Genomic DNA, 26,450 nt, shown 5'->3' with positions numbered 1-26,450 from the left:
ATCATCATTAAAAATAAGATAGTATGCCAAAATGTATACTCTTCATAAAACCAAAACAAACACGTAAAGCTGCAACAAAAAAAGCTACAATAAAAGGGACAAAGCTGTTTGGCTTAAGAAACAGTGGATCAAATAAGTTTGCAGAAGTTTTAGATTTTCCTAAGCAGAAACAGTTTTTCAATAGCTCTGCTTCATAGAATTTCATGATCAATTATTGAATTCCTTAGATATTGCTGACTGAAGAATTGGCCCCATTGCCTCTTTGTGTGTGTGTGTGTGTGTGTTTAGGGAACAACTACTTCAAATACCGAAGTGATTAAATATGGACCAGTATCATCTGAGTGACGACAGTTCACTCCATTCTGAAATTCAGCTCCCTGAATTTTCTGGGAATCAGGTGTTGGACTGTAGTGATACATTCAGCCATGATCTTTGTCCAGATATGAGGGACATGATTTATGCTGGACTGAACAATCTGGATGTGGATCCCAGCCTTTCAACTACAAATATAAACAGTGATTCGTTGGAAGACAACCTGGACACCTTGTCTCTGTATTCGGTAAAAGACTGTGATTCCGCTAAACTCCTCGATGATTGTGACACAGACTCACAACCGCTTTTGCATGGTGAGTAGCCCAGTGCAGAGCTAACGTGGCAATACGTATAAGGGGAATTGTCTTATTTCAGCTGTGGATTCGAGTTTTTTTTTACCTTATTAAGCTTCATATTTTTTCAGCTAAGATGGTGTTTTTTAAGTTGGATGTTTTCCCAGAATGGTTGGGGTTTCAACTGTCAAGAATTCTCAGCCAATGTAAAGAAACAGCTGTGCCAGGAGATTGTTTGCTGATGGTATATTTTGTATATATATATATATATATATAAGGCTAGAGGTAAAAAAGAGAGGTAATTGTATATTTTGTCCATATAGGTAGTCCTTAGTTTACAACAATTCATTTAGTGACCATTGAAAGTTACATCACTGAAAAGTGACTTACGACCGTTTTTCACACTCACGACTTTTGCACATCCCTGCGGTCAGATGATCAAAATTCAGATGCTTGGCAACTGATTCATATTTATGACGGTTGCAGTGTCCCAGGGTCATGCGATCCCCTTTTGCGACCTCCTCACAAGCTATAAATCAGTGGGGAAGCCAGATTCACTTAACAACCGAACGACTAATTTATCTTACGGCCGTTTTTCACACTTGACAACCATTGCAGCATCTCCACAGTCAGGTGATCAAAATTCAGGCACTTGGCAACTGGCTTGTACTTACGACAGTTGCACTGTCTTGGGGTCATGTGATCGTCTTTGATGACCTTCCCAGCTGGATTCCGACAAGCAAAGTCAATGGGGGGTGGGGGGTGGGGAGCCGTACTCCCTTAACAACCACATGATTCACTTAACAGTGGCAGAAAAGGTCGTAAAAACGGGATGCAACTCATTTGCCTCGCTCAGCAATGGGAATTTGGAGTTCAGTTGTGGTCGTAAATCCAGGGCTACCTGAGTTATGACCACAATTGAGCCCAAAATTTCTGTTGCTAAGTGAAAACATTTGTTCTGTCAATCCTGAAGCTGACCTGACCGAAGCCATTTTGACTGCTTCGGTGTTGTGGAGCTGAGGGATAGGGAGGATAGATTCTGTAGCCAAAACAACATGTTTTCTCTTGGGAACCAAGGGCATTCTCACACCTGGTTGGAGGAAGGCAGAGTGATGTTACCTGGTTGCCAGACCGCACCGTGATTGGACCATGTGACTGATTGTTTTGAGAAAGTGGGAAAACCTTTAACTTTTAATTAGGTAAAAACCGTAGGATTTTCCAGAGTCGGTTTTCACCAGATCTGTGCCAATACGATATTTCCAATAAAGCTGTTCTTTGAGGAATCTACCGGCCTCAGAGTTTTGCTTGATATGGATTTATTACTTGGAACCGTGACCTTTTTTTTTTTTTTTGCCAGAGTTGTTAAGTGAATCAGGGTAGTTGTTAAATGAGTCAAAGTGTTGTTAAGTGAATCTGACTCTCCCATTGACTTTGCTTGTTAGAAGGTTGCAAAAAGGGGATTGCACGACCCTGGGACACTGCAACTGTCATAAATACGAGTCAGTTGCCAAGCGTCTGAATTTTGATCCCGTGGGATGCCGCAGCAGTCGTAACTGCGCGAAATTTGGTCATAAGTCACTTTTTTTCAGCGCCGTCATAACTTTGAACAGTCGCTAAACAAACTGTCGTAAGTGGAGGACTACCTGTACTGGGTGCCTTGCAGGAGAGTCTGTGCCAGTGGAACTAAAAGTTGGCCTTCCTTGTTTAGAATTGGGGCTTCATGCCCCTTCGGCGCCAAAAGAAGTGGAGCCAGGAGGCAGATCCGGTTCCGGCAGCGGAAAAAAAGGAAGACCTCAGCAAAACGCCCTTCAAGCTCCTTTCCTGGATTGCAGCCTGTGCGGGAAGGTGTTCAGCAGCACCAGCTCCCTCAGCAAGCACTACGTGACTCATAGTCAGGAACGGAAGCACATCTGTAAGATCTGCAGCAAAGCTTTCAAGCGACAGGACCACTTGTAGGTATCTTCCTGGACACAAAAAGCGACTTACGTGCTCCATACCGTAGTGGCCCAAATTGTGGAAACCTTTTGGGAAAAGTGTATTTTCCAAAACCAGCTAGTAACACCACTTTTTTGGGGAGTCCTCATTTTTCCGATCTTGGAAGGATGAAAGGCTGAATTGAACCCTGTCGGGATCGAACTCCAGGCTCAGTCAGCCTGCAATACTGCATCTTAACCACTGCGCCACCAGGGCAAGATGATGGACGAAGCCCAGAGAGTGCTGTAAAGCACTATGGGGTTATATATAAGTCTAAACGCTAAATGCTATTGCTATCTCGTAAGGGTTATACAGTAGTGGTCAAAATTGTGGAAACCTTTTGGGAAAAGTGGATTTTCCAAAACTAGCTAATAACACCACTTTTTTGGGGAGTAGTACCATAAAATTATATATCAGTGGAAAGATAATTTAATGAAGAATGTAATGCAATAACTTTTATGAAGGATTTACTATTAGAATAGCAGTTACAGTATAAAGAAGAAAAGTGAAACAGGTAGAAAAAACGAGATATACAAAAATGATCACCATGTCAGTTAATCCTTAGTTGGGTAACCTTCAGCATGAATGACGGCCTTACAACGTCTTCCCATGGAGTGAACCAAGTCTTTTCATTCTGCAGCTGTTATCATGTGAAAACAACATTGAATGATGGCTTCTATTCACTGGGTTTTATTGCTGGGTTCCTTCTGACTAACAAGTTTCTTTAGTTGGCTCCAGAGGTGGGTTTCAGCAGGTTCTGACCAGTTCTGGAGAACCGGTAGCGGAAATTTTGAGTAGTTCGGAGAACCAGTAAATACCATCTCTGACTGGCCCCGCCCCCATCTATTCTCTGCCTCCCGAGTCCCAGCTGATCGGGAGGAAATGGGGATTTTGCAATAACCTTCCTCTGGAGTGGGGAGGGAATGGAGATTTTACAGTATCCTTCCCCTGCCACGCCCACCAAGCCACATCACACCCACCAAGCCATCCTCACCGAACCAGTAGTAAAAAATTTTGAATTCCACCACTGGTCGGTTTCATAGATTTTCAGTTGGGCCTTAAGGTTTCCCAGGCCATTCCAGCAGTGGAATATGATTATCTTGATACTCCCCCCAAAAAAGTGGTGTTATTAGCCATCAAAAATACACTTTTCCCAAAAGGTTTCCACAATTTTGGCCACTACTGTAAGCAATAAGCATCCCTGGTGGAATCCGCTCCGTGCCAGGCAGGGGCTCGTGTGGGGGGCCCTGCGGAGTCAGATGTGCTGTCGTTTTTTTTTTTCTGTCCCAGGGGAAAAAAAAAGGCAAAGCTGCCAGTTTAGCTCTGCTTAACGGAGCTGCTAGTGCTTTACAGCGTGCCAAGTTTTCACGTACAGTTCTAGTTTACCCTGGATATTGGGGATGAAGTGGCAGCTGAAGAAAAGTAGAAAGGTTTTCTAATGCCTGAAAAAAAAACGAGTCCTCTAAGTCGGGCGGGCAATTAATTTTCCCAGAGAAACTGAGACTTGTAGAGGGCTGAAACAAGAGGGCTGGGAAAGTGTGCAAGCATGCCCCCATTCTCATATATACATTGGGGCGAAAAAAAAAACAAAACCAGCAGGCCCTCTTCAAAATAAAAGCAACCCTTGCAGATTGGATGGGGATAGTTAAAGGACCAGGGGACCATAAAACGCCCTTCTTTGGAAGCAGTTGAGCGATGGGTTGTGGCAACAGGGAATTAGCCATAAATAAGCTTAATTGCTAGCAAATTGTTAATGCTACTTTCCTTTAGAGCAAGGGTGGGGAACGATGGCTCCTTTTATGACTTATGGACTTCAACTCCCAGAATTCCTGAGCCAGTATGGAATTCCTGAGCATGGCTGGCTCAGGAATTCTGGGGGTTGAAGTCCACTAGTCATAAAGGGGCCATCCTTCCCCACCTCTCCTTTAGAACATACCCACCCCTTGCCCTCTTTCTACAGCTCTCCCATTATTGTGGAGGGGAAGTCACACAGTGAGAGGGTTTTGTTTTTTGGTTTTTTTTTGCACATAATCTGGAGTCAAGTGATCATTGATAAATTTGTGCTTGGCGGTATCATTTCAGTCTGAAGGCAAAGGCTAACAGGAAGGAATGTGTGGTAACTTGAAACAGAAAAGCCCTTGTGGATCGGGGGGGAAAAAAAAGCTCATTGTGTTAGAAGGCTGTGGTAGATTCTTTCACTTTGATTTAAACTTTTTTTTTAAAATAAAAAATACCGGGTCGAGTGTTCAACCCCCAAAAATCAGAATTATTGGGAAGGGACTGCTTATTCAGCCTTGCCTTCCTTATCGTTCTTGCGAGCTCTGACCACTTCTGTGGCCAAAGCAACTGAAGAAACAGTAGCCCCAGAAGTCCTTTAGGATAAGACAGCGGATACATTGGGTACTAGAGGCTCCAACCATCATATTCCTTTTCTTGCTTCTGTATCAATGTATAACGGGGGTGAAATCCAGCAGGTTCTGATAGGTTCTGGAGAACCGGTAGCAGAAATTTTGAGTAGTTCGGAGAACCGGCAAATACCACCACTGGCTGGTCCCAGAGTGGGGAGGGAATGGGGATTTTGCAATATCTTTCCCCTGGAGTGGGGACGGAATGGGGATTTTGCAGTATCCTTCCCCTGCCACGCCCACCAAGCCATACCATGCCCACCAAGCCACGCCCACAGAACCGGTAGTAAAAAAAATTGGATTTCACCACCACAGCGATGGAAGGGATTTTAGTATTGGATAGCAATGAGGGATAAGCCTAGATCTTCTTTGCATGTTTCGTGGCTTAATCTTTTTTTTTTTTTAATTATTTTTTATTTTTTTTAAAAAAAACCATCAGGAGCGGTCATATGCTGACCCACCAAAAAACAAAGCCCTTCATTTGCATAGAAGAAGGTTGCAATAAGAGCTACTCGGACCATCGATCGCTGCGCCGGCATTACGAAATGCACCACGGCCTGCGGCTGCTGAAGGACGAGGAAGCCTGTGAGAGCACACCGCCTCCGCACGATTCGCACGCCCAGGCGGGACAGAGCAGTTTGAGAGCGGCAGAGAGCTTGTCTGCTCACCCGGAATCGCAAGCGCCCAATCATTCCCTCCTGCCCAACCGAGACCTGCTGAGATGCATCGTTAGCAGCTTGGTCGGCCCGAAGCTTCCGCCCGCTCCTTCCTCATCTGTAGGACCGAACGAAACCAACTCCAGGGGACCCTTGCAGCCTTCCAGCTCGGTCTACGGTCAGATTTCCTGTGCGCCCACCTGCAGCGCTACTGCGGTCAGAGAAACCCCCGGCGAGAAAGCCATGAAGGACATTTACCCTTGCCGAAAGAACTTACCTTCTTCCAGCATGTACACCATCATCAACACGGGGAATTTATCCATACTTGGGCCATCGGAAAGCCATACAAATTTGCCAGACAGGCCTTCCCACTCGGAACGCGACTTCCCCATAGAAGCCAGCGCTTTGGAGTATTGGTCCAACAGCGGTATGCCCCGTTTCCCCTTATTCAGAGGCCAGAAGTTTCCTACCGCCACCCAACAGCCAAGCAGCAGCGTCCAATGGGCCAGAAACGCAGCCCCGGTTGGCGCCAAAGCCAAAGGACACGGCCTTTACGTTGCTCAACTGTCTTCTACCGGTCACGAAGCTTCCCAAGGGATAATGGGACCGTCTCATGCATTTGACTCCGTGAGGCCCACCTTCGAGTGTCCAGATGTTTTACCTTTCCCCCCGGCTTCTTTGAAGACCCACGGGGAAGTTTCCGGAGAAGCCAGACTCCGGTGCTTTGAAGAGACGTTCAGCCCGGCGGCGAGACTTTCGGACGCCCCGAAACATAGCCTACTCCAGAAGGGCGAGGCCACGCCGCTCTTCCGGCAGCTCTTCATGAAATCCAAGGAATCCTCTCTGAGCCAGGATCAGCTCCAAGTCCAGAGTCACCTTTTCCAGAGGATCACCAAATCTCAGCACATCGTGTCCCACACCAAGGTGTTGGCTCCATCGAACGAGGCCGAACCGGTGGGAGCCAAACCGGTTCCCTGTGGGTTTCAGGAGCAGGCGGATTTGGCTCGCCCGGCCGTGGAAAACGACGGGCCTCCTTTGACTCCGTTTCAAGCCGACTTTTCACCTGATCTCGAAAAAGACGGGCACCAACCGCCTTTGCCCGCTTTTCACTCGTCTGCCCTGCCCTCTGTAACCACAAGCGGCATTCCTCAGGCAAAGCACTCGCGGCCTTCCAAAAGGTGCCTGGAGTGTAAAGAATTTTCCAGCCCCAATCAGTACGAAAACACCCCAGGAAACCACACTTACGGGAAGCCAAGGGAATTGGAAAACGACTCCCCTTTACCCAGGAAGAAAGAGAAGGCCAAGGCTTGCGCTAAAGAGTCCGGCAGCAAAGGACATTCTCGCAGCGGTCGGCCCCGCCGGAAGGAGAAGCCCAAGTTTGACATCACCGCCATGGCCTCCCCTAGCCAAGTCGCCATGGCTTCCTTTTCCTTGCCCAGCACCTCATTCGAGAGCGTGTCCAGAGCGAAGCCCAAGCTGACGATTTTCAACAGAATTCAGGCACGTTTTTAAGGCTTTTTTTTTTTTTTTTTTAATTTGATTTATATGCCGCCCTTCTCCGGAGACTCAGGGCGGCTTACAATGCGTTAAGCAATAGCCTTCATACTTCTGTATATATTTATACAAAGTCAGCTTATTGCCCCCACAAACTGGGTCCTCATTTCACCTACCTTAGAAAGGATGGAAGGCTGAGTCAACCTTGAGCCTGGCGAGATTCGAACCTGCAGTAATTGCAGGCAGCTGTGTTAATAACAGGGTGCTTTAGACTACTGTACTACCAAGGCTCTTTTTAAAAAAAGAAATCAGAATAGGCCTATGGAGATTATTAGTCGTCTAGGTCAGGGGTGTCATTGAGGGCCGCATCAGGGTTGTGTTTGACCTTGGGGGAGCGTGGCCAGCTCGACGTCCGTTTTCGGCTGCGACCAGGGGTGGGCTGCTGGGGATTCTCAGGGGTTCGGGAGAAACTCTAGCTAAGATTCTGTGCAGTTCAGAGAACCCCCAAATCCCACTCCTGGCTGGCCCAGCCCCTCCCCTCCCAGGAGTCCCTGCACGGCCCATTTTGGATGCAGGTAAGTGCAGGGTGCACGCAGAGGCTTGGGGAGGGCGAAAACAGGCCTACCGGAAGTTTGGGAAGGCCAGAAAAGGGCCCGTTTCCAGCCTCCGGAGCCTGGGCAGGCCGTTTTTGCCCTCCTGGAGGCTCGAAGAAATCCTCCGGAGCCCAGGGAGGGCAAAAATGCACACACCTCCCATGGTGCAGGATGCCGACTAGGCCATGGCCACACCCACCCAGCAATTGGGCAGAGAACCCCTTGCTAAAATTTCGGGAGGCCCTCCCGAGCTCCGTTTTCGCTGGCAGAGGGACCACGGGTCGGTCCTTCACTGTTTCCACGGCAGTCCCGTGGGCCAGATCTAAGCACCCCATGGGCCTTGAGTTCGACACCCGTGATCTACGTCATGGTTGTCCCAAGGGAGCTTCTCCAAAAGGCAAAATGGACTTCCTTGGCGGGTTTTTTTTTTCTTCTTCTTCCTTGAAAACGTTTTGTTTCTGGTCCAGAACTGAAGAAGCTCCTTGGATGAGAAGTGAAACGTTTTCCAGGGAAGAAAACAAAGTCCGCTGGCGTTTTGGAAAAAGCAACCTTTGGGACAGAAGTAAATCCTCCAGGCATATCAGGGTTTCTCAACGTTTTGGGGCTGATGAATATTTGGAATTATGTGTATTTTAGGAACCTGCCAGAAGTTGTCAGCCATGATAAGAAGGTCTTGCACTAGTCACAAAAGAGCCACTGCGGTGGGCTTGGCTCTCAAAAGATATTAAAAATGTCCATTTTTAAAAGCAACGAGAGTTAGAAATGACCCCAAAACACTAGAATGCGGAAAGAAAGGTGAGGTCCAAAGCACCATTTGACCGAAGACAAATTGGGAATGGTCGGTGAGGTGCATAGAGGCGATACAGGTAATCCTCGACTTACGACCACAATTGAGCCCACAATTTCCATTGCTAAGCGAGACGGGTTAAGTGAGTTTTGTTCCATTTTAAGACCTTACTTGCCCCAGCTGTTAAGTGAATCACTGCAATGGTGAAGTTAGAACGGTTGTTAAGTGAATCTGTCTCCCCCATGGATTTTGCTCGTCAGAAGGTCGCAAAAGGGAACCGAGTGGCCCCAGGGACACCGCAACCGTCATAAATGTGAGTCGGTTGTCAAACACCCGAATGTCAATCGCATGACCGTGGGGTTGCTGCAGCGGTCATAGGTGTGAAAAATGGCCATAAGTGACTTTTGTCAGTGCTGTTGTAACTTTGAATGGTCACTTAGTGAACCGTCGTAAGTGGAGGACTACCTGTATACATAGGTTTGTATCTGTGTCAGCACCAGGAATCAAGCCTGATTTCAGGGGGCCAGATGTAAAGAAACCACCTGTGTGAAATGCACCACGGAAAGTTTATGATAATCTTTACCTTGGAAAAATCTTCTAAATAATAGTCCTCATCTGTAGATAAAAAAACCTATTTGTATATGTATTTAATTCCTTCCTTCCTTCCTTCCCTTCCCTTCCCTTCCCTTCCCTTCCCTTCCCTTCCCTTCCCTTCCCTTCCCTTCCCTTCCCTTCCCTTCCCTTCCCTTCCCTTCCCTTCCCTTCCTTCCTTCCTTTGAAAACACAGGGTGGAAATATCTACAGCTTTACTAATGCAGTCAAAGAGGAATGCTTTTCTCCTGGATGGTAAGCAGGGGTGTATTATGTTTTAATACTGCCTAAAATATTAGTGTATGTAAGTGTATATGTGTGTATATACATACACATACATACACACACATACATTCAGAGACATACACAGACACGGACACATATATAAATATATACATATACACACACACACACACACACACACACACACACACATACACACACACACTGAGCGTATGTATCTATAGCTATATCAATCTCTCTCATATATATATGTATGTACCCTGTTTCCCCCAAAATAAAATATCCCCTGATAATAAGCCCAATCGGGCTTTTGAGAGCATGACAATAAGGCCAAGCGCTTATTTCAGGGTTCAAAAAATATAAAATGGGGTCTTATTTTCAGGGAAATACGTCATGTATGTATGTACGTATGCATGTATACATACACATACACAGAGAGAGACTTAATTGCAATTGTGGTTACAAAACAAATATCCTTCACCATAGCTGAATAAACACTCAAGACACACACACAGACACAAAGACACAGAGAGAGAGAGAGTGAGTTTTTGTTCAGGTAATTTCAGCTTTACCGGTCAAGTTCCCTGAGATTACTTCTCCTGTCTGATAAAGGCATCCAGAAAAAATAAACCAAAAAGAGAGCTAAAACCTGGCCCTCTCATAATAATTCTTAATTTTAATCTTATCGGGGAGAGAATTTGGGAAAGCCCAGGAAGAAATAAAATGTGAGGTTTCTCTTGCTCGTGCTAATAAAACCGAGTTGGATAAATAAGCTTCCTGGGCGTTGAACAGATTATAATTCGGTATATATATATATATATATATGGGGGGGGGGAGACGAGACATCCGGGAAGCAGAGAGACAATCGGTGCTTCCAAAGATGGAATTTCTAAAGTGATTTCTAAGCAGGCAGGCAAAGAAAATAAATAATAAATTTGATTGGGCTGGCAGCATATGGCCCTAAGCAGCTCTCCCCTTCCCAGTTATCTCCTCTTGGGCAGCCCTTCTTTATCTACGATGTCCCAGTGAGATTCCTTCCCCAATTCATGGTTCAGTGGCAAATGATCCATGGAAGCATTCCCCCCCCCTCCCCCAGGCTGGCCTCAAAGGGTCTCTGAAGTACTAGAACATAGTTAAGGTTGTCATAAGGTTGGAGTATAAATCATAACATAAGACATTCAAGCTTCCTAATACTACGTTTCTCACCTTGCTTACGTCGATTGTTGCCAACAGTAGTAAGTCTGAGGCAGATCCTGGAGACAGGAGTGAGAAAGGGAACAGCTTTCGCTGTGCAACCTGCAATCAGCTGTTTTATACCGAAAGGGGCCTGAACAGCCACATGTGTTTCTATGGTGAGCAGTGGCAGTCTCCGTCAGGGAAGGAAAAGCAGCAGGTAAAGGGAATATCACCTCGGTAAATCAATGCTCGTTATCACTGATGCTGAAGTAGGCCGTAAAAAGGAGGAGGCCATCTCAAATGTTTTAGTCTGACTCAGCCTCGATTCTGCTCTATGTGGGGTCCTTGGTGCTCTCTGAACTTAGCGCTTTTCCTGCAGACGTTTCATGACCCAGCTAGGGAATGCCATCAATGCTAGAAGGGAGCGGCGTTTGCTCTCTGTTTATAAACCCCACGCCCTTCTAACACTGATGATGTTCCCTAGCTGGGTAAAGAAACATCTTCAAAAAAACAACCAAGCTCAGAGAGCATCAAGGACCCTACAGTCCTCCTCCTCCTCCTTTGTCGTCTTCCTCCTCCTCCTCCTCCTCCTCCTCCTCCTCCTCCTCTTTCCTGCAAACTCCACTTCCCTCTAGCACTGATGATGTTCCCTAACTGGGTAAATGAAACATCTTCAAGAAAACAACCAAGCTCAGAGAGCATCAAGGACTCTACAGTCCTCCTCCTCCTCCTCCTCCTTCGTCTTCCTCCTCCTCTTCCTCCTCTTTCCTGCAAACTCCACTTCCCTCTAGCACTGATGATGTTCCCTAACTGGGTAAATGAAACATCTTCAAGAAAACAACCAAGCTCAGAGAGCATCAAGGACTCTACAGTCCTCCTCCTCCTCCTTCTTCGTCTTCCTCCTCCTCTTCCTCCTCTTTCCTGCAAACTCCACTTGGCTCATGAAACATCTGCAAGAAAACATCTGCAAGAAAACCACCAAACTCGGAGAGCATCAAGAAGCCCACAGTTCTCCTCCTCCTCCTCCTCCTCCTCCTCCTCCTCCTCCTCCTCCTCCTCCTCCTCGTCTTCCCCATCTTCTGCACTCCACAAACCCCACTCCTTTTTAGCACTGATGATGTTACCTACTTGGGTCATGAAATGTCTGCAAGGAAACCCCCAAGCTCAGAGAGCACCAAGGATCCCACAGATAGACCCTGGGCTACAAATATTCTTTTATATTGGTAGTCTGCTCACTGCATTCCTTACCTTTGATCACCAGATCTTTGCTAAGGTTTCCAGAAGAAATCTGCACACTACACTACTTATTTCTGAGCACAGCTACTTTTTAAAACTCAAATATTGCCAGAATGTATTCAGGGAAATAAGACGTCATCTTTTCACACACTAAGAGAGATGTGCTGCTTTCATCCTCTTCCCAGACAGTGGTACTGTAAGAACTTTTTTACTATTAAGCTTTTTTTTTTTTGTTTTTTTATACTGGCAAAAGCTCCAGGCAGCTAATAATCCATGTAGAAATAAACAACCCACTGCATTAAAAAGGGACGGTGAACTTGCCAATGGGGATATGAAGCTATTTTAAAGAAGATAATTGCACTAATGTGTGTGAAATGCTTTGAATGTTGAGAAATTGCTACATAAAATGCTAATAATTATTAATCTACAATTCAGTCTTTTGACTTTTATTTGAACATATCCCAGCATGGTTATTACTTAGGGTTGGCTTCCAGGAAGGCATAACTAGAATTGAATAAAATGACATTTAACTGCCGGTTAAATCTATCTAGGATTGCAGTTCTAACATCTTTGAAAGGGGAAATGTGAACAATTTGGTTTTTTATTTCATTAGATATTTCTTTCCAGGATGGCGTGATGGCCTAGTGGTGAACCTTCCCTCGGAAGGTTGAGAGTTCAACCCTAGATAGTGGTAGATGTTTCTCTCTCAGGGCACAAACAGAAAATGTCTGCTGTGAACTCCACGTAGGCATCAGGAAGGGCATCCGTCCAGTAAATTCTCAGCTCCATCCAGTCACCTCGACTCTACCCCCAATTAAGAAATTACCAGGTTATAAAAAAAGAAAAACAAAACTTTCTTTTTCTCTCCGCTGCTTTTTAAATCTTAAATATTTATTTCCAGATTAAGTCCTTTAGAAAGACCAATACAGAATCTGGGACAAAAGACAGGTAGTTCTCAATTTACGAGCTGTCATTTAGCGATCGGTTATGTGATCGTGTTTTAGGCACCAGGCATTTTATGACCATTTTTTTTTTTTAATTTGATTTATATGCCGCCCTTCTCCGGAGACTCAGTGCGGCTTACAATGTGCTCAGCAATAGCCTTCATCCTTTTGTATATTTATACAAAGTCAGCTTATTGCCCCCACAAACTGGGTCCTCATTTCACCTACCTTAGAAAGGATGGAAGGCTGAGTCAACCTTGAGCCTGGGGAGATTCGAACCTGCAGTAATTGCAGGCAGCTGGTCTTAATAACAGGGTGCTTTAGACCACTGTACTACCAAGGCTCTTTGCCGCATCCCATGGTCACGTGTCCGCAATTTACACCTATGTGGCTGAAAACCGGCATTTACTTCTGATTTTTCTTTCTTTTTTTTTTTAAAGCAAAAATGCCCCACGACAATGGGTTTGCTTAACTACTGTGGAGTCACTTAATGACCACCGCAATAAGGTCATAAAATTGGGTTCGGTCTTAGGACCGTCGCAACATATGACTGTAATGGGTAGGCTCCATTACGATCGTAAGTCGAGGACTACCTGCAATTTAAAAGAACGAAGCAGCATTTGTATTACAGCTTGTAGTCTTGCTGCTAGAACAGATATTTCTTTTTATATTTCCTTTAAGGCCTATGAGGCAGAGAAGTGGCCCTTCCAGGCAGCAGCGGACCGAGCGGTTCCTCCCGAGATGAAAAGGTTTTCAGAAGATGGAGCAGTAGCGCCAATCGTAATGCCTGTCTCGGTGCCCATAATGGCTGCCAACCAACAGCAAGTGGGTTCTGATTTGTAATTACAAAGATAAAATGAATTGCTTTTAAGTTCTGGTTAACAACAGCGATTCATGGAACTTTACACGTCGCGCAGGAGTCTCTGAATTGGCCATTTCGAAGAATAAGCAATTCACCATTTTTTATTGCTTATAGCAGGGATTTCCAACCTTGGCGACTTTTAAGACTTGTGGACTTCAATTCCCAGAGTTCCTCAGCCAGCTTTGCTTTTTGGCACCAAAAAGGTTAATCATCACTGGTATAGGGTTTCCTGTTTGAGCAGAGGGTTGGACTAGAAGATCTCCAAGGTCCCATCCAACTCTGTTATTCTGAGCGGTTTTCAATGTCAGCATTGTTTTTATTTTGCCCCCAACAATCTGAGTCCTCATTTTTCCGATCTTGGAAAGATGAAAGGCTGAATTGAACCCTGTCGGGATCGAACTCCAGGCTCAGTCAGCCTGCAATACTGCATCTTAACCACTGCGCCACCAGGGCAAGATGATGGACGAAGCCCAGAGAGTGCTGTAAAGCACTATGGGGTTATATATAAGTCTAAACGCTAAATGCTATTGCTATCTCGTAAGGGTTATACAGTAGTGGTCAAAATTGTGGAAACCTTTTGGGAAAAGTGGATTTTCCAAAACTAGCTAAAAACACCACTTTTTTGGGGAGTAGTACCATAAAAGTATATATCAGTGGAAAGATAATTTCATCAAGAATGTAATGCAATAACTTTCATGAAGGATTTGCTATTAGAATAGCAGTTACAGTATAAAGGAGAAAAGTGAAACACGTAGAAAAAATGAGATATACAAAAATGATCACCATAGAAAAAACGAGATATACAAAAATGATCCCCATGTCAGTTAATACTTCGTTGAGTAACCTTTAGCATGAATGACGGCCTTACAACGTCTTCCCATGGAGTGAGCCAAGTCTTTTCGTTCTGCAGCTGTTATCATGTGAAACCAAGATTGAATGACGGCTTCTATTAACTGGGTTTTATTGCTGGGTCGCTTCTGACTAACAAGTTTCTTTAGTCGGCTCCATAGATTTTCAGTTGGGTGAAGGTCTGGGCTATTCCCAGGCCATTCCAGCAGTGGAATAGGATTATCTTGAAACTCCCCCCCCCCCCCCCAAAAAAAAAAGTGGTGTTTTTTTTTTTTAAATTATTTTTTTTTATTTGATTTGTATGCCGCCCTTCTCCGGAGACTCAGGGCGGCTTACAGTGTGTTAAGCAATAGCCTTCATACTTTTGTATATTTATACAAAGTCAGCTTATTGCCCCCACAATCTGGGTCCTCATTTCACCTACCTTAGAAAGGATGGAAGGCTGAGTCAACCTTGAGCCTTGGCGAGATTCGAACCTGCAGAAATTGCAGGCAGCTGTGTTAATAACAGGGTGCATTAAACCACTGTACTACCAAGGCTCCTTAGCCATCAAACCTCAAAAATACATTTTTCCCAAAAGGTTTCCACAATTTTGGCCACTACTGTATCTACCTGTAAGGCTGTCCCCATGGAGGGGACAGATGGAGTTTGCCTGGGAAAGGACTGAGAAACAATAGTTTGCCTAAAGCTACCTAATCATGACCCAGTTGTGATGCAGCTCACCAGCATCCTGATTTGAGCTCAGCCATGTTTATGTCACAAGTCAAAGCTAAAGGAAGGAGGCCACTTGTAGGCCATTACTTCTCCCTGTTGGACCTAGAGGTTCTCCTGGCCTTCTGCTTCACAGTGGCTCAGTTTCTTAGATACCTACACAGGGATTTCTCAGTCATCTCTTCTGTCCCTCCTAAGGAAAAGCGGAAACCCATCATGTCCTCAACAGATACAGTAGGACTGCTCCTAAGTAAAATCCAGCAGAGGAATAGAAACCTCCATTTTATAGTCGTTTAGTGGGTGAAATTTTAGTAGGTGAAATGGAGTGGTGCGGTGGCCTCGAGGTGGAGCTCACGCTTCACAGTCAGGAGGTTGTGAGTTTGATCCTAAGTAGAGGCAGATACTTCTCTCTTTGGGCACACTGAGAATATATATCTGATGAACAAAACTCTGCATTGGCGACAAGAAGGGCATCCGGCCATTAAGTCACTCTACTAGCGCCATTCAGTTGCCCAGACTCCACCCCAATGCAAGGGATTATGAGGTCATCAAATGAAAATGATTAGTGGGTGAAATTACAAATTTGTACGTTTTAAAGGCTCCCTAGATTTGGGACCCGGCAGGCAGCACTAGCTTTTATCAATGCTAGGTGAGAGAGTGAAGTCCTACATCAGTGGTGGGGAACTGTGGCCCCTTTATGACCATGTTGGCTCAGGAATTCTGGGAATTGAAATCCATAAGTCATAAAGAGACCATAATTATTATTTATTCAATTTATATACCGCCTTTCTCCTATTGGACTCAGGGCGGTGCACAGCCAAGGATAAAAAACACACCAATACAAAATTTAAAATCAATTAAAAGAATTATACAGCTTTGGCCCACAATTTAAAACAATAAACCCCCCACCTCTGTCCTAGGTCAACATTTATAGATAGAAAGGCTGTAGCTGGAAGCATAGTGATGTCATAATCCCATCGCCAACGGAGTTGACATTTTCAGTTTCCCTTCAGGATTGCAGCTTTCAACCTTTTTTAAAGTACTTTTTTTTTTAAAATGAAAACTAGAGACTAGCAGTAATTCTTGTTTATTTCACTATTGATTCCACCCCTCGTCCCCTCCATGGTTATACAGTGTCGAGTTTCTGAAGTCCTCTGGGCATGGGGCAGGCGGTACAGATAATGGATTTTCTGAGTTATCTCTTGACAGGCTACAATTCCTAGGATTCTCTAGGGGAGATAACATTTAATATGGTATCAAACCTGATATATTTGGTATTGTGGGTTGATCTTGATTGTTATTTATCTTGGTAGGCTAATATCAATAAAATCTTTGGTTATCGGTTGTGGGGAAGAGAAAACAAAGTCTGATGGTTGGTATATGTTTGAGAAAGAAACATAATTTGCCAGTTCGGTCTAACGGTTAAGGCACCAAGCTAGAAAGCGGGAGATTGCGAGTTCAAGTCCTGCCTTAGCCATGAAAGCCAACTGGGTAACTTTAGGCCAATCATCAGGAGACGGTGAGTTCAAGTCCTGCCTTAGCCATGAAAGCCAACTGGGTAACTTTGGGCCAATCATCAGGAGACGGTGAGTTCTAGTCCCGCCTTAGGCATGAAAGCCAACTGGGTAACTTTGGGCCAATCATCAGGAGACGGTGAGTTCTAGTCCCGCCTTAGCCATGAAAGCCAACTGGGTAACTTTGGGCCAATCATCAGGAGACGGTGAGTTCAAGTCCTGCCTTAGCCATGAAAGCCAACTGGGTAACTTTGGGCCAATCATCAGGAGACGGTGAGTTCTAGTCCCGCCTTAGCCATGAAAGCCAACTGGGTAACTTTGGGCCAATCATCAGGAGACGGTGAGTTCAAGTCCTGCCTTAGCCATGAAAGCCAACTGGGTAACTTTGGGCCAATCATCAGGAGACGGTGAGTTCTAGTCCCGCCTTAGCCATGAAAGCCAGCTGGGTAACTTTGGGCCAATCATCAGGAGACGGTGAGTTCTAGTCCCGCCTTAGCCATGAAAGCCAACTGGGTAACTTTGGGCCAATCATCAGGAGACGGTGAGTTCTAGTCCCGCCTTAGCCATGAAAGCCAACTGGGTAACTTTGGGCCAATCATCAGGAGACGGTGAGTTCTAGTCCCGCCTTAGCCATGAAAGCCAACTGGGTAACTTTGGGCCAATCATCAGGAGACGGTGAGTTCTAGTCCCGCCTTAGCCATGAAAGCCAACTGGGTAACTTTGGGCCAATCATCAGGAGACGGTGAGTTCAAGTCCTGCCTTAGCCATGAAAGCCAACTGGGTAACTTTGGGCCAATCATCAGGAGACGGTGAGTTCTAGTCCCGCCTTAGCCATGAAAGCCAGCTGGGTAACTTTGGGCCAATCATCAGGAGACGGTGAGTTCTAGTCCCGCCTTAGCCATGAAAGCCAACTGGGTAACTTTGGGCCAATCATCAGGAGACGGTGAGTTCTAGTCCCGCCTTAGCCATGAAAGCCAACTGGGTAACTTTGGGCCAATCATCAGGAGACGGTGAGTTCTAGTCCCGCCTTAGCCATGAAAGCCAGCTGGGTAACTTTGGGCCAATCATCAGGAGACGGTGAGTTCTAGTCCCGCCTTAGCCATGAAAGCCAACTGGGTAACTTTGGGCCAATCATCAGGAGACGGTGAGTTCTAGTCCCGCCTTAGCCATGAAAGCCAACTGGGTAACTTTGGGCCAATCATCAGGAGACGGTGAGTTCTAGTCCCGCCTTAGCCATGAAAGCCAACTGGGTAACTTTGGGCCAATCATCAGGAGACGGTGAGTTCTAGTCCCGCCTTAGCCATGAAAGCCAGCTGGGTTACTTAGGGTCAGTCTCAGCCCAGCCCACCTCACAGGGTTGTTGTTGCTAGGGAAAATAGGTGGAGGACAGTGTGTTGAATATGTTCACTGCCTTGACTTACTTGTAAAAATAATACAGGCGGGATACAGACAAAATAATTTTACGAAACATCATAAAAGTTGAGGCAGATTTATTTTCTGTTATTCCAAAGAGCAGCATAGCTAGCATAAAACTGGTAAGGAAAATGATTTTAACTAAACATAGGAGAAACTTCTTAGAGGGGTGTAGTGGCCTTGTTGTGGAGCTCTCGCCTCACAGTCAGGAGGCTGTGAGTTCAATCCTAGGTAGCGGCAGATATTTCTCTCTCTGGGCGCAATGAGAAAAAAAAAAATCTGCGAACTCCATGTAGGCATCAGGAAGGGCATCCGTCCAGTAAATGCTCAGCTCCATTCAGTCACCCTGACTCCACCCTGATGCAAGAGATTATGAGGTGGTTAAAAAGAAAAAAAAAATAGAAGTCTTAAGTCAAAGCTGTTTGATAGTGTAAGAGACAACTTGGGTATAGTGGATTCTAGAGAAACTGAAGCTGGACTGGATCCTATCATTGCAGGTTATAAAACACTGATTCGAAGTAGTCTTTAATAGCTTGAATAGTTGGGGCAAAGATAGAGTATTCCTTTTAAGGATACACTACTGTGCAGGCTACCTTAATTTTTCTTTTCCAGTTAATCAAATCTAAACTCCTTGACTCTATTTCTTTTGGGCCAGGTTAATGAGAAGGAAAGCCAGGATGAGAAAGATCTTCAGGAAGGCATGCCCCCCAAGAAGAAGAAGAAGCGAGCTCATCCCAAATCCCTGCTCATCCCACCTCCGTCACCTGCTGGGAATGAGATTCACCCTGGCACTGGAGGCTGCTACCAGAGTAACCTTCGCTCACCTGTCTTCCTCATGGACCATTTTCTTCAGGGCTTAATGCAGTGCTCTCCGTACACGCCACCCCCGATGCTCAGCCCCATCCGTGAGGGCTCCGGGCTCTACTTCAACACCCTCTGCTCGACTTCGACAAATCCCACTCCTGTCTCCATGTACACCTCCGTTTTAGGTAAATTGCCCAGCCCTCCATCCTCTGGGACGTTTGCATAAAGCTGCCCAATGCAAAATAAATCCACTATTTGTATCCCCTCCCTCCTACTCTCTCTCCCTCCCTCCCTCTCTCTCTTATTTTCTTTTCTTTTCTTTTCTTTTCCTTTCTTTTCCTTTTCTTTCTTTCTTTCTTTCTTTCTCTCCTTCCTTCCTTCCCTTCCTCCTCTCCTTCCTTCCTTTTTTCCTTCCTCTCATTTCTTTCTTTCTTTCTTTCTTTCTTTTTCTTTCTTTCTTTCTCTTTCTGTCTTTGTCTTTCCTTCCTTCCCTCCCTTCCTCCTTCCTTCTGTTCTCCCTCCCTTTCTTTCTTTCCTTCCTTCCCTCCCTTCCTCCTCTCCTTCCTTCTGTCCTTCCTCCTTTTCTCTTTTCTTTCCCTTCCTTCCTTCCTTCCTTTTCTTTCTTTCTCTTTCTTTCTGTCTTTCTCTCCTTCCCTCCCTTCCTCTCCTTCCTTCCTTCTGTCCTTCCTCCTTTCTTTCTTTCTTTCTTTCTTTCTTTCTTTCTTTCTTTCTTTCTTTCTTTCTTTCTTTCTTTCTTTCTTTCTTTCTTTCTTTCTTTCTTTCTTTCTCATTTATATAGTGTTCCTTTTTCTGCTTCCAATCAGTCTCCCCCAGAAAAAAAGAGTATTGTTCTGTCTTTATTTATCATAGCTATTGATAAAGAGTTAACTTGTGGTAAGATGGCCAATAAATTTTATAAATAAATGAACTATTGAAAATGGTCGATCCTTACTGAACACCTTCATTTTTATCTCTTTTTTTTGCCCTTTGTTTATTTTTTTTTTAATAATTTTGAAAAACCTTTGTGATTGAACCTGTAAAAGAACAGTGGAAAATAGAAGGAACCATCTGGGTCCAGTCCTGCCGCTGAGGTTGCAGATGACAATGCTAAAGAGAAGAGAAAGATTCCATAAATGTTGATTTTGTTTCTAACTTGTGCTTTTATTTTTAGACGGGATGGATGGAGCCCTTTTATTCTCCCTTGTGAAAGATACTACCAAAATTAACATAGAACCGTAAGTGACATAGTGTTAAATCAGTGGATGCAATAACACCTTAATGCTCTCTCCTTTTTAATGCCATGTAGCTTTAGCAAGCACAATATTTTGACTGTCGTAACTGTTCTTCCATTTTTTTCCTCTTCCATCTATTCTCTACTCAAAACTTTTCCTTTTGGCTATTTAATTCAGATACATGTTTTTAGTCTTTTAGCTTCACAAGGTGATTTGCAAAAACAAAAGACAAACTTGACAGCACAATTCATACTAAGGTTACCCAACTATTAACAGACATGGTGATAATTTTTGTATATCTAATTTTTTCTATGTGTTTCACTTTCTTTTTTTCTACATGTTTTCTTCTTTATACTATAACTATCCTAATAGCAAATCCTTCATCATAGTTATTGCATTACATTCTTGATTAAATTATCTTTCCATTGATATCTAATTTTATGGTACTGCTCCCCCCAAAAGTGGCGTTATTAGCTAGATTTAGAAAATCCACTTTTCCCAAAAGGTTTCCACAATTTTGGCCACTACTGTAGGGTCTCTCAGAGATCCTCTTTATACAAGCATCCACTCTTTCTTCTTTTTCTTTCTAATAGTTACCTCCTCATTCATGCTTTTTTAAAAAAGAAAGAAATTATACGCTGTTTCACATCTCTTTTCCGTCATTGCAGGCACATTAACATTGGAAGCCGATTCCAGGCAGCTATACCCGATCTCCAAGACAGATCAAACCTTGAGGACTATGAGCACCCAGCCTCATTAGTCTGGAAGCCCTGGGGAGACATCGTCACCAACAAGGAGACCCAGAAAAGAGGTGTGGGGACAGGTTTTTTTTCCCACTTTGAAGCTCTTTCCACCCCACATGCACCCTCTTCTTTGACTTCTACAGGGAGTCCTCGACTTACGACCACAATTGAGCCCAACATTTCTTGTTGCTAAGTGAAAAATGTGTTAAGTGAATTATGCCCCATTTTACGGCCTTTCTTGCCACCGTTGTTAAGTGATTCGCTACAATTGTTAAGTGAGTAACACCGTTGTTAAGTGAATCTGGCTTCTGCTTGATTGCATGATCCCGGGACACTGCAACCGTCATAAAAGCGAGTCAGATGCCAAGCATGTGAATTTTGATCATGTGACTGGGAATGCGGCAACGGTCATAAGTGTGAAAAATGGTCCTAAGCCCCTGTTTTCAGTGGCTGTTGTAACTTTGAACAGTCACCCAACGACTTCTTTTGTAAGTCGAGGACGGCCTGTGTACCATGTAGTTGTAATTCCTGCTGAGCAGAACTTAACTAACTCTTTTAAAAACGAATTCACTTGCAGTGGCAGATCTGCTAAAGTTGGCCTGCTCCAGCGCGATGCCAGGCGGAGGGACCAATTTAGAACTAGCTATACATTGTCTGCACGAAGCCCAAGGAAACATTTTGGTAAGATGCTGGGGTGGAATCTCCAGCTGGACTGGAAAGAAAAAAAAAAAAAAGCTAACCTTTATTGACTTCGCTTTTTTCCTGTGAACACACTGGCACACATTTTTTAAAAAAATGAAATTCTGAAAAAGAATCCCTGCGGATTTTACTTCGCTGGTCGTTGCTGTCATTGCTGTTTCCTCCCCGCCAAAGTGGTACCTGTTTATCTACTTGCATTTGCATGCTTTCAAATTGCTAGATGGGAAGGAGCTAGGCAGAAACAGGTGCTCACCCCATCGTGTGATGCACAAGTCTCAAACCTGGGCTGTCGGCTTTCCAGCTGACAAGCCCAGCGTCTTAATCACTGAGCCACTGGAGGGAGGCGTTAAGGAGGCCCAAGCTTAAAGTCCTTGCACTGCAGAAAGCGGAATAGGCTTGATCTCCTCCAGGGTCCCTGAAGCCTTATCTGACTGTCTCCAAGTCTGACAAGATTGTTGTAACAGCCGACTAGCAACACAAGTTCTGTTTCGTAAAACTTCACAAGTGGTCCTACTTGCTTGCGCCTGACATATTGTATTTTTCAGACTATAAGATGCACTTTTTTCTCCCAAAAGGGGGTGAAAATGTCTGTGTGTCTTATCGACCAAATATTGCCGAAGTCCCACCCACCATTTTTTGGCCCTCACACGCCCGTTTTTGGGCCTTTTTAAAGCCTTTTTCTGGGCTTTTTACAGCCCATTTTCGAGGCTTTTTTTGGCCCATTTTTAGGGCTTTTCGGCCTATTTTCAAGGCTTTTTTTGACCGTTTTTGAGGCTTTTTGGCCCGTTTTTGAGGCCCGTTTTTGAGGCTTTTTTCGGCCCGTTTTTTCAGAAAAAAGCAGACCAAAAACACGCCCCAAAAAAGGAAAGCCAAAAACTTTTTGTTATTGTTTTTCCCTTCTAAATTTAGGTGTGACTTATAGTCTGAAAAATATGGTATGCTCCAGTTGAAACTTAGACAAAGCAAACCTGTTTTTTGTCATGGAACAAGTACAATTCTTATTGGCTTGACACAATGCATTGCAGAATATAACCAAGTTTACCACCTTAACTCCTATTGAGCAGAGAAGCAAACTTGGCTTGCCTGAGAAATTTCTGTGTTCAGTTCCTGACACCTCCATATTTACAGGTGATATAAGCGATTCCTGCATTAAGAGGGGACTTTTATGTAGAGAGAGAAATAATTCAACCTGGTTAAGCGTGAGTTTTGTTGACCCATGCAAAAAAACCTATTTCCTCTTTCAAATTAACCATTACAGGAAGTCAGCTAATGGTAAGACTGCTTCTCTCCTACAGCAATTAGGAGTCGTTGGCTGGGGACAAGCATTGCAGGAAACCTGGCTTGTTAAACAGGCCATTTTAGCCAGCTGTACTCCGAATACTGCACCATATAAGCCATATTTGGGCTTATATTATGAGCATCCTGAAAAATCATGCTAGGACTTACTTTCCGATAGGGTCTTATTTTTGGGGAAACAGGGTATATTAAACGTAGTAGTACCCTGTTTTCCCGAAAATAAGAGCCAACTGGAAAATAAGTCCTAGCATATTTTCAGGATGCTCATAATAATATTTTGGGCTGCCCCAAAATAAGCCCTAGTTAAGATTGTCAGCCAGATGGATGCATTTTGTACTGTATTTCCTCCAAAATAAGACCTAACCAAAAAATAAGCCCTAATGCGTCTTTTGGAGCAAAAATTAATATAAGACCCGGTCTTATTTTCGGGGAAACACGGTAGTTGATGGCACATGTAAATAACACAGAAGCATCTGAATCATATTAAAACTTAGCATAGTGCATACACCCATATCATCTTAAGATTTCCCCGGCTCTTTCTACTTGACAAGAGTTAATGATTGTCTTCTCTACAAACAATTCTAGGAAGCACTGGAGATGATGTTACTCCAAGGGCCACAGAAGCCTCCTGGACATTCTCTTGCTAACTACCATTACTCAGGTAAAAGATGACGACCTCGGTTGGTCAGGATACATAGCCACAGGGTTAAGATATTTAAATTTAGCAGTGGGGTTGTGTGCAGTGGGGTTGTGGGGTTGTGTGCAGTGAGCAGTGGGGTTGTGTGCAGTGAGCCCATCTCTGTTTTCTTCTAGGATATTAACTTTTTTGGGTAGAGAGGGTTGTACCCTTTTGAAATCTTTTAAGCTCCTTGCCCTTTTCCCATCATTCTTGATTTTACCGGGGGGGAGGGGGGGAGAATCAAGTTCTTTAAAATGGGAAAAGAAAAATGGAAAATTACAATTTTGGCATTCGTTGTAAAACCAGTGATATTTGGCAAGGTGAAGTAACTCCTTGGAAGAAAAGAAGCTGCAAGATTTAAAAATTAGGAGTTAGGAAATAATAAAAAAAAGGGATGTCCGTTAATGTAAATTTCAGGGAAAATTGGACATTTCGTCCACTACTGAGATAGGAAATACTTCTACTGTTGCATTTCCTTTATTGGGAAATGTGAATTGGTTCGTTCACCTTTGTGGCTGTTAAATGTTACCGTATTTTTCAAAGTATAACACGCACCCCCCCCCCCACAAAAGAGGGTGAAAATTTGGGTGTGTCTTATTCACCGAATGTAGCCCTGCCCACCTGCCGGCCCCCACCCTTTGGCCTTTGCCTCCCAGCAATTTGCCTCCTTGCAGCAAACAGCCCGCTTCAGCTTCAGCACAGCCTGATTAGCACAAGCAGCTGATTGTCGGCCTCCCGATCATCAGCTGTTTCAGGCTGCAGGGGTTGCCATTGCCTATTTCCGCCTCCATGCACCCCATTTTCAGCCTCCGCTGTTTGCTGCAAGGAGGCAAATTGCTGGGAGGCAGAGGCAGATTTTTTTTTTCTTGTTTTCCTCCCCCAAAAAAGGTAGGTGCGCCTTTAGTCCGGAGCGTCTTATACTCTGAAAAATACGGTAATTAATAAAGCAAAAATTTCAGTTTTTTCAGAGGTATCGACAAACTCACGGCGTTAGAAGGTTTTTCCCAGGAGACAAAAATAAGCCAAAGGGAGGTAATAAAGAGGTTAATTTTGTTAAACCAGATTGCTTATATTGTTAATTTGTTTCTGGTTGGAATTCCAGGTTCACACCTGTGGACGCCTGCTGAGAAGCAGTTGTTCAAGAAATCCTTTGCCCTGCACAAAAAGGACTTCTACCTCATACAGAAGAAGGTGAGCCTTTCCACAAAGGAGCGCTTTCATTTCCTCTTCCCAAAATATACCCTTTGTTTTGAATATCCCAGCTTTTCTCTTCTCTTTACAATCCATTCAGTGGTGAAATCCAAATTTTTTTACTACTGGTTCTGTGGGCGTAGCTTGGTGGGCGTGGCAGGGGAAGGATACTGCAAAATCTCCATTCCCACCCCACTCCAGGGGAAGGATATTGCAAAATCCCCATTCCCACCCCACTCCTGGGGGAAGGGTATTGCAAAATCTCCTTTCCCACCCCACTCCTGGGGGAAGGGTATTGCAAAATCTCCTTTCCCACCCCACTCCTGGGGGAAGGGTATTGCAAAATCTCCTTTCCCACCCCACTCGGGCCAGCCAGAGGTGGTATTTGCCGGTTCTCCCAACTACTCAAAATTTCCGCTACCGGTTCTCCAGAACCTGTTAGGACCTGCTGGATTTCACCCCTGAATCCATTAGTTGTTCTCAGGACGGAGAGCTCAGTGGCTCATTTTACATTAGAGCCGTTGAGGTCACTTTTATCACAAGCAGCCCTCGACTTAACAACAGTTTGTTTAGTGACCATTCAAAGTTACAACGGCAGTGGGGGAAAAAAGGGACGGCCGTTTTTTCACACTTACGACCATTGTAGCATCCCCAGGATCACGTGATCAAAATTCAGAATCTTGGCAACTGGTTCAGATTTACAACAGTTGCAGAGTCCTGGGGTCACGTAATCCCCTTTTTGCGACAAGCAAAGACAATGAGGAAGCCGGATGAATGATGGTGTTGCTAAGTGAACTATCAGGGTCCCAAGCAGCCAAGTAAGACTCCGAGGCAGGCAATTCCTCAAAAGATCCATTTTACTAGAGATGTTATATTGGCATATCTGGGAAAACCCGAATCTGAAAGCTCCCGAGTTTTCCCCACCCTGTTCTGCCCCAGCTATGGATCCCAAAGAATGCAGCACACACAAACTCTATACAAAGCTTATTTTACTCAAATAACTTAGTCTTTATCAACCAAAGGCTGTTAATGAACTGTCTTAACAGCCCACTAGAATTCTCAGATAAGGTAATCACAGTCTTACTAGAGTTGGCAGAAAGCCCAGAAGCAATTTTGCAGACGTGAAGGAGAGTGAACTAAAGTTGTTCCCTACAAATTGCTTCAGTCAGCGTTCCTCCTTAAATAGGCTAAGGGAGTGGCCAATTAGCCCCAAGCTTTACTCTCGAGGAGACCTCCTCCTGAGGAGCCACTCCTGCCTTTTGGCAGCTCTGCGCGCCCGTGCATCGAGAAGAGGCTCCTCCTCTTCATCCTCTTCACTTATGGGAGCTTCCGGAGGTTCTGAAGGCCCTGGCTGAATCCCCGCCTCTGACACCACATCTTCTCCAGCCTCCTCACTGTCCAACTCGAGTGCCACCTGCACAGGCTGCTGGCGCAGCACCACACCAGCCTCCTCATTGTCGGAATCAGCTACAATCCGCACAGGCCGCTGATGGGCCACAACACCACCCAAAAGAAAGTGCGAGTCCCTACCCAACACCCACATGTCCATCACATGATCCAATCAAACCACTGCCTCAACTGGAGAGGCCTCCCAGTCACGCCGCTCCAGGTGCAGACTGAACGTCCTTGACTCTCCGAGAAAAGAATGTTGTTATGGCTAAATAACTCTTACCAGCTCCATGCAATCCCCCCTCCCACTTTCCCACAGCACTCAGTGTGGCAGCCCTAAAGAGCCAAAAGAAAAGGTGGCCTC

At 44.7% G+C, this 26,450-nt stretch overlaps 1 protein-coding gene across 1 annotated transcript in view; it reads left to right on the top strand.

Annotated features, from left to right (window-relative positions):
* Positions 1-322: 322 nt before the first annotated feature.
* The window catches only part of ZNF541 (zinc finger protein 541), a 29,581-nt gene continuing 3,453 nt past the window's right edge, over positions 323-26,450 (top strand). Inside the window, exons 1-12 of the mRNA XM_070949817.1 lie at positions 323-626; positions 2,314-2,557; positions 5,424-7,140; positions 9,302-9,360; positions 10,582-10,741; positions 13,386-13,529; positions 18,709-19,042; positions 20,029-20,092; positions 20,758-20,900; positions 21,410-21,513; positions 23,413-23,488; positions 24,609-24,697. Coding sequence (XP_070805918.1) covers positions 323-626; positions 2,314-2,557; positions 5,424-7,140; positions 9,302-9,360; positions 10,582-10,741; positions 13,386-13,529; positions 18,709-19,042; positions 20,029-20,092; positions 20,758-20,900; positions 21,410-21,513; positions 23,413-23,488; positions 24,609-24,697 — 3,438 coding nt within the window. The remainder of the gene's footprint in view (positions 627-2,313; positions 2,558-5,423; positions 7,141-9,301; positions 9,361-10,581; positions 10,742-13,385; positions 13,530-18,708; positions 19,043-20,028; positions 20,093-20,757; positions 20,901-21,409; positions 21,514-23,412; positions 23,489-24,608; positions 24,698-26,450) is intronic.

This window comes from Pituophis catenifer, unplaced genomic scaffold (genome assembly GCF_029215685.1).
Source record: "Pituophis catenifer annectens isolate HBS135680 unplaced genomic scaffold, rPitCat1.0.hap2 SCAF_9, whole genome shotgun sequence".
Classification (NCBI taxonomy): domain Eukaryota; kingdom Metazoa; phylum Chordata; class Lepidosauria; order Squamata; family Colubridae; genus Pituophis; species Pituophis catenifer.
The sequence above is the reverse complement of the archived record's forward strand: the minus strand, read 5'-3'. Positions and strand labels throughout refer to the sequence as shown.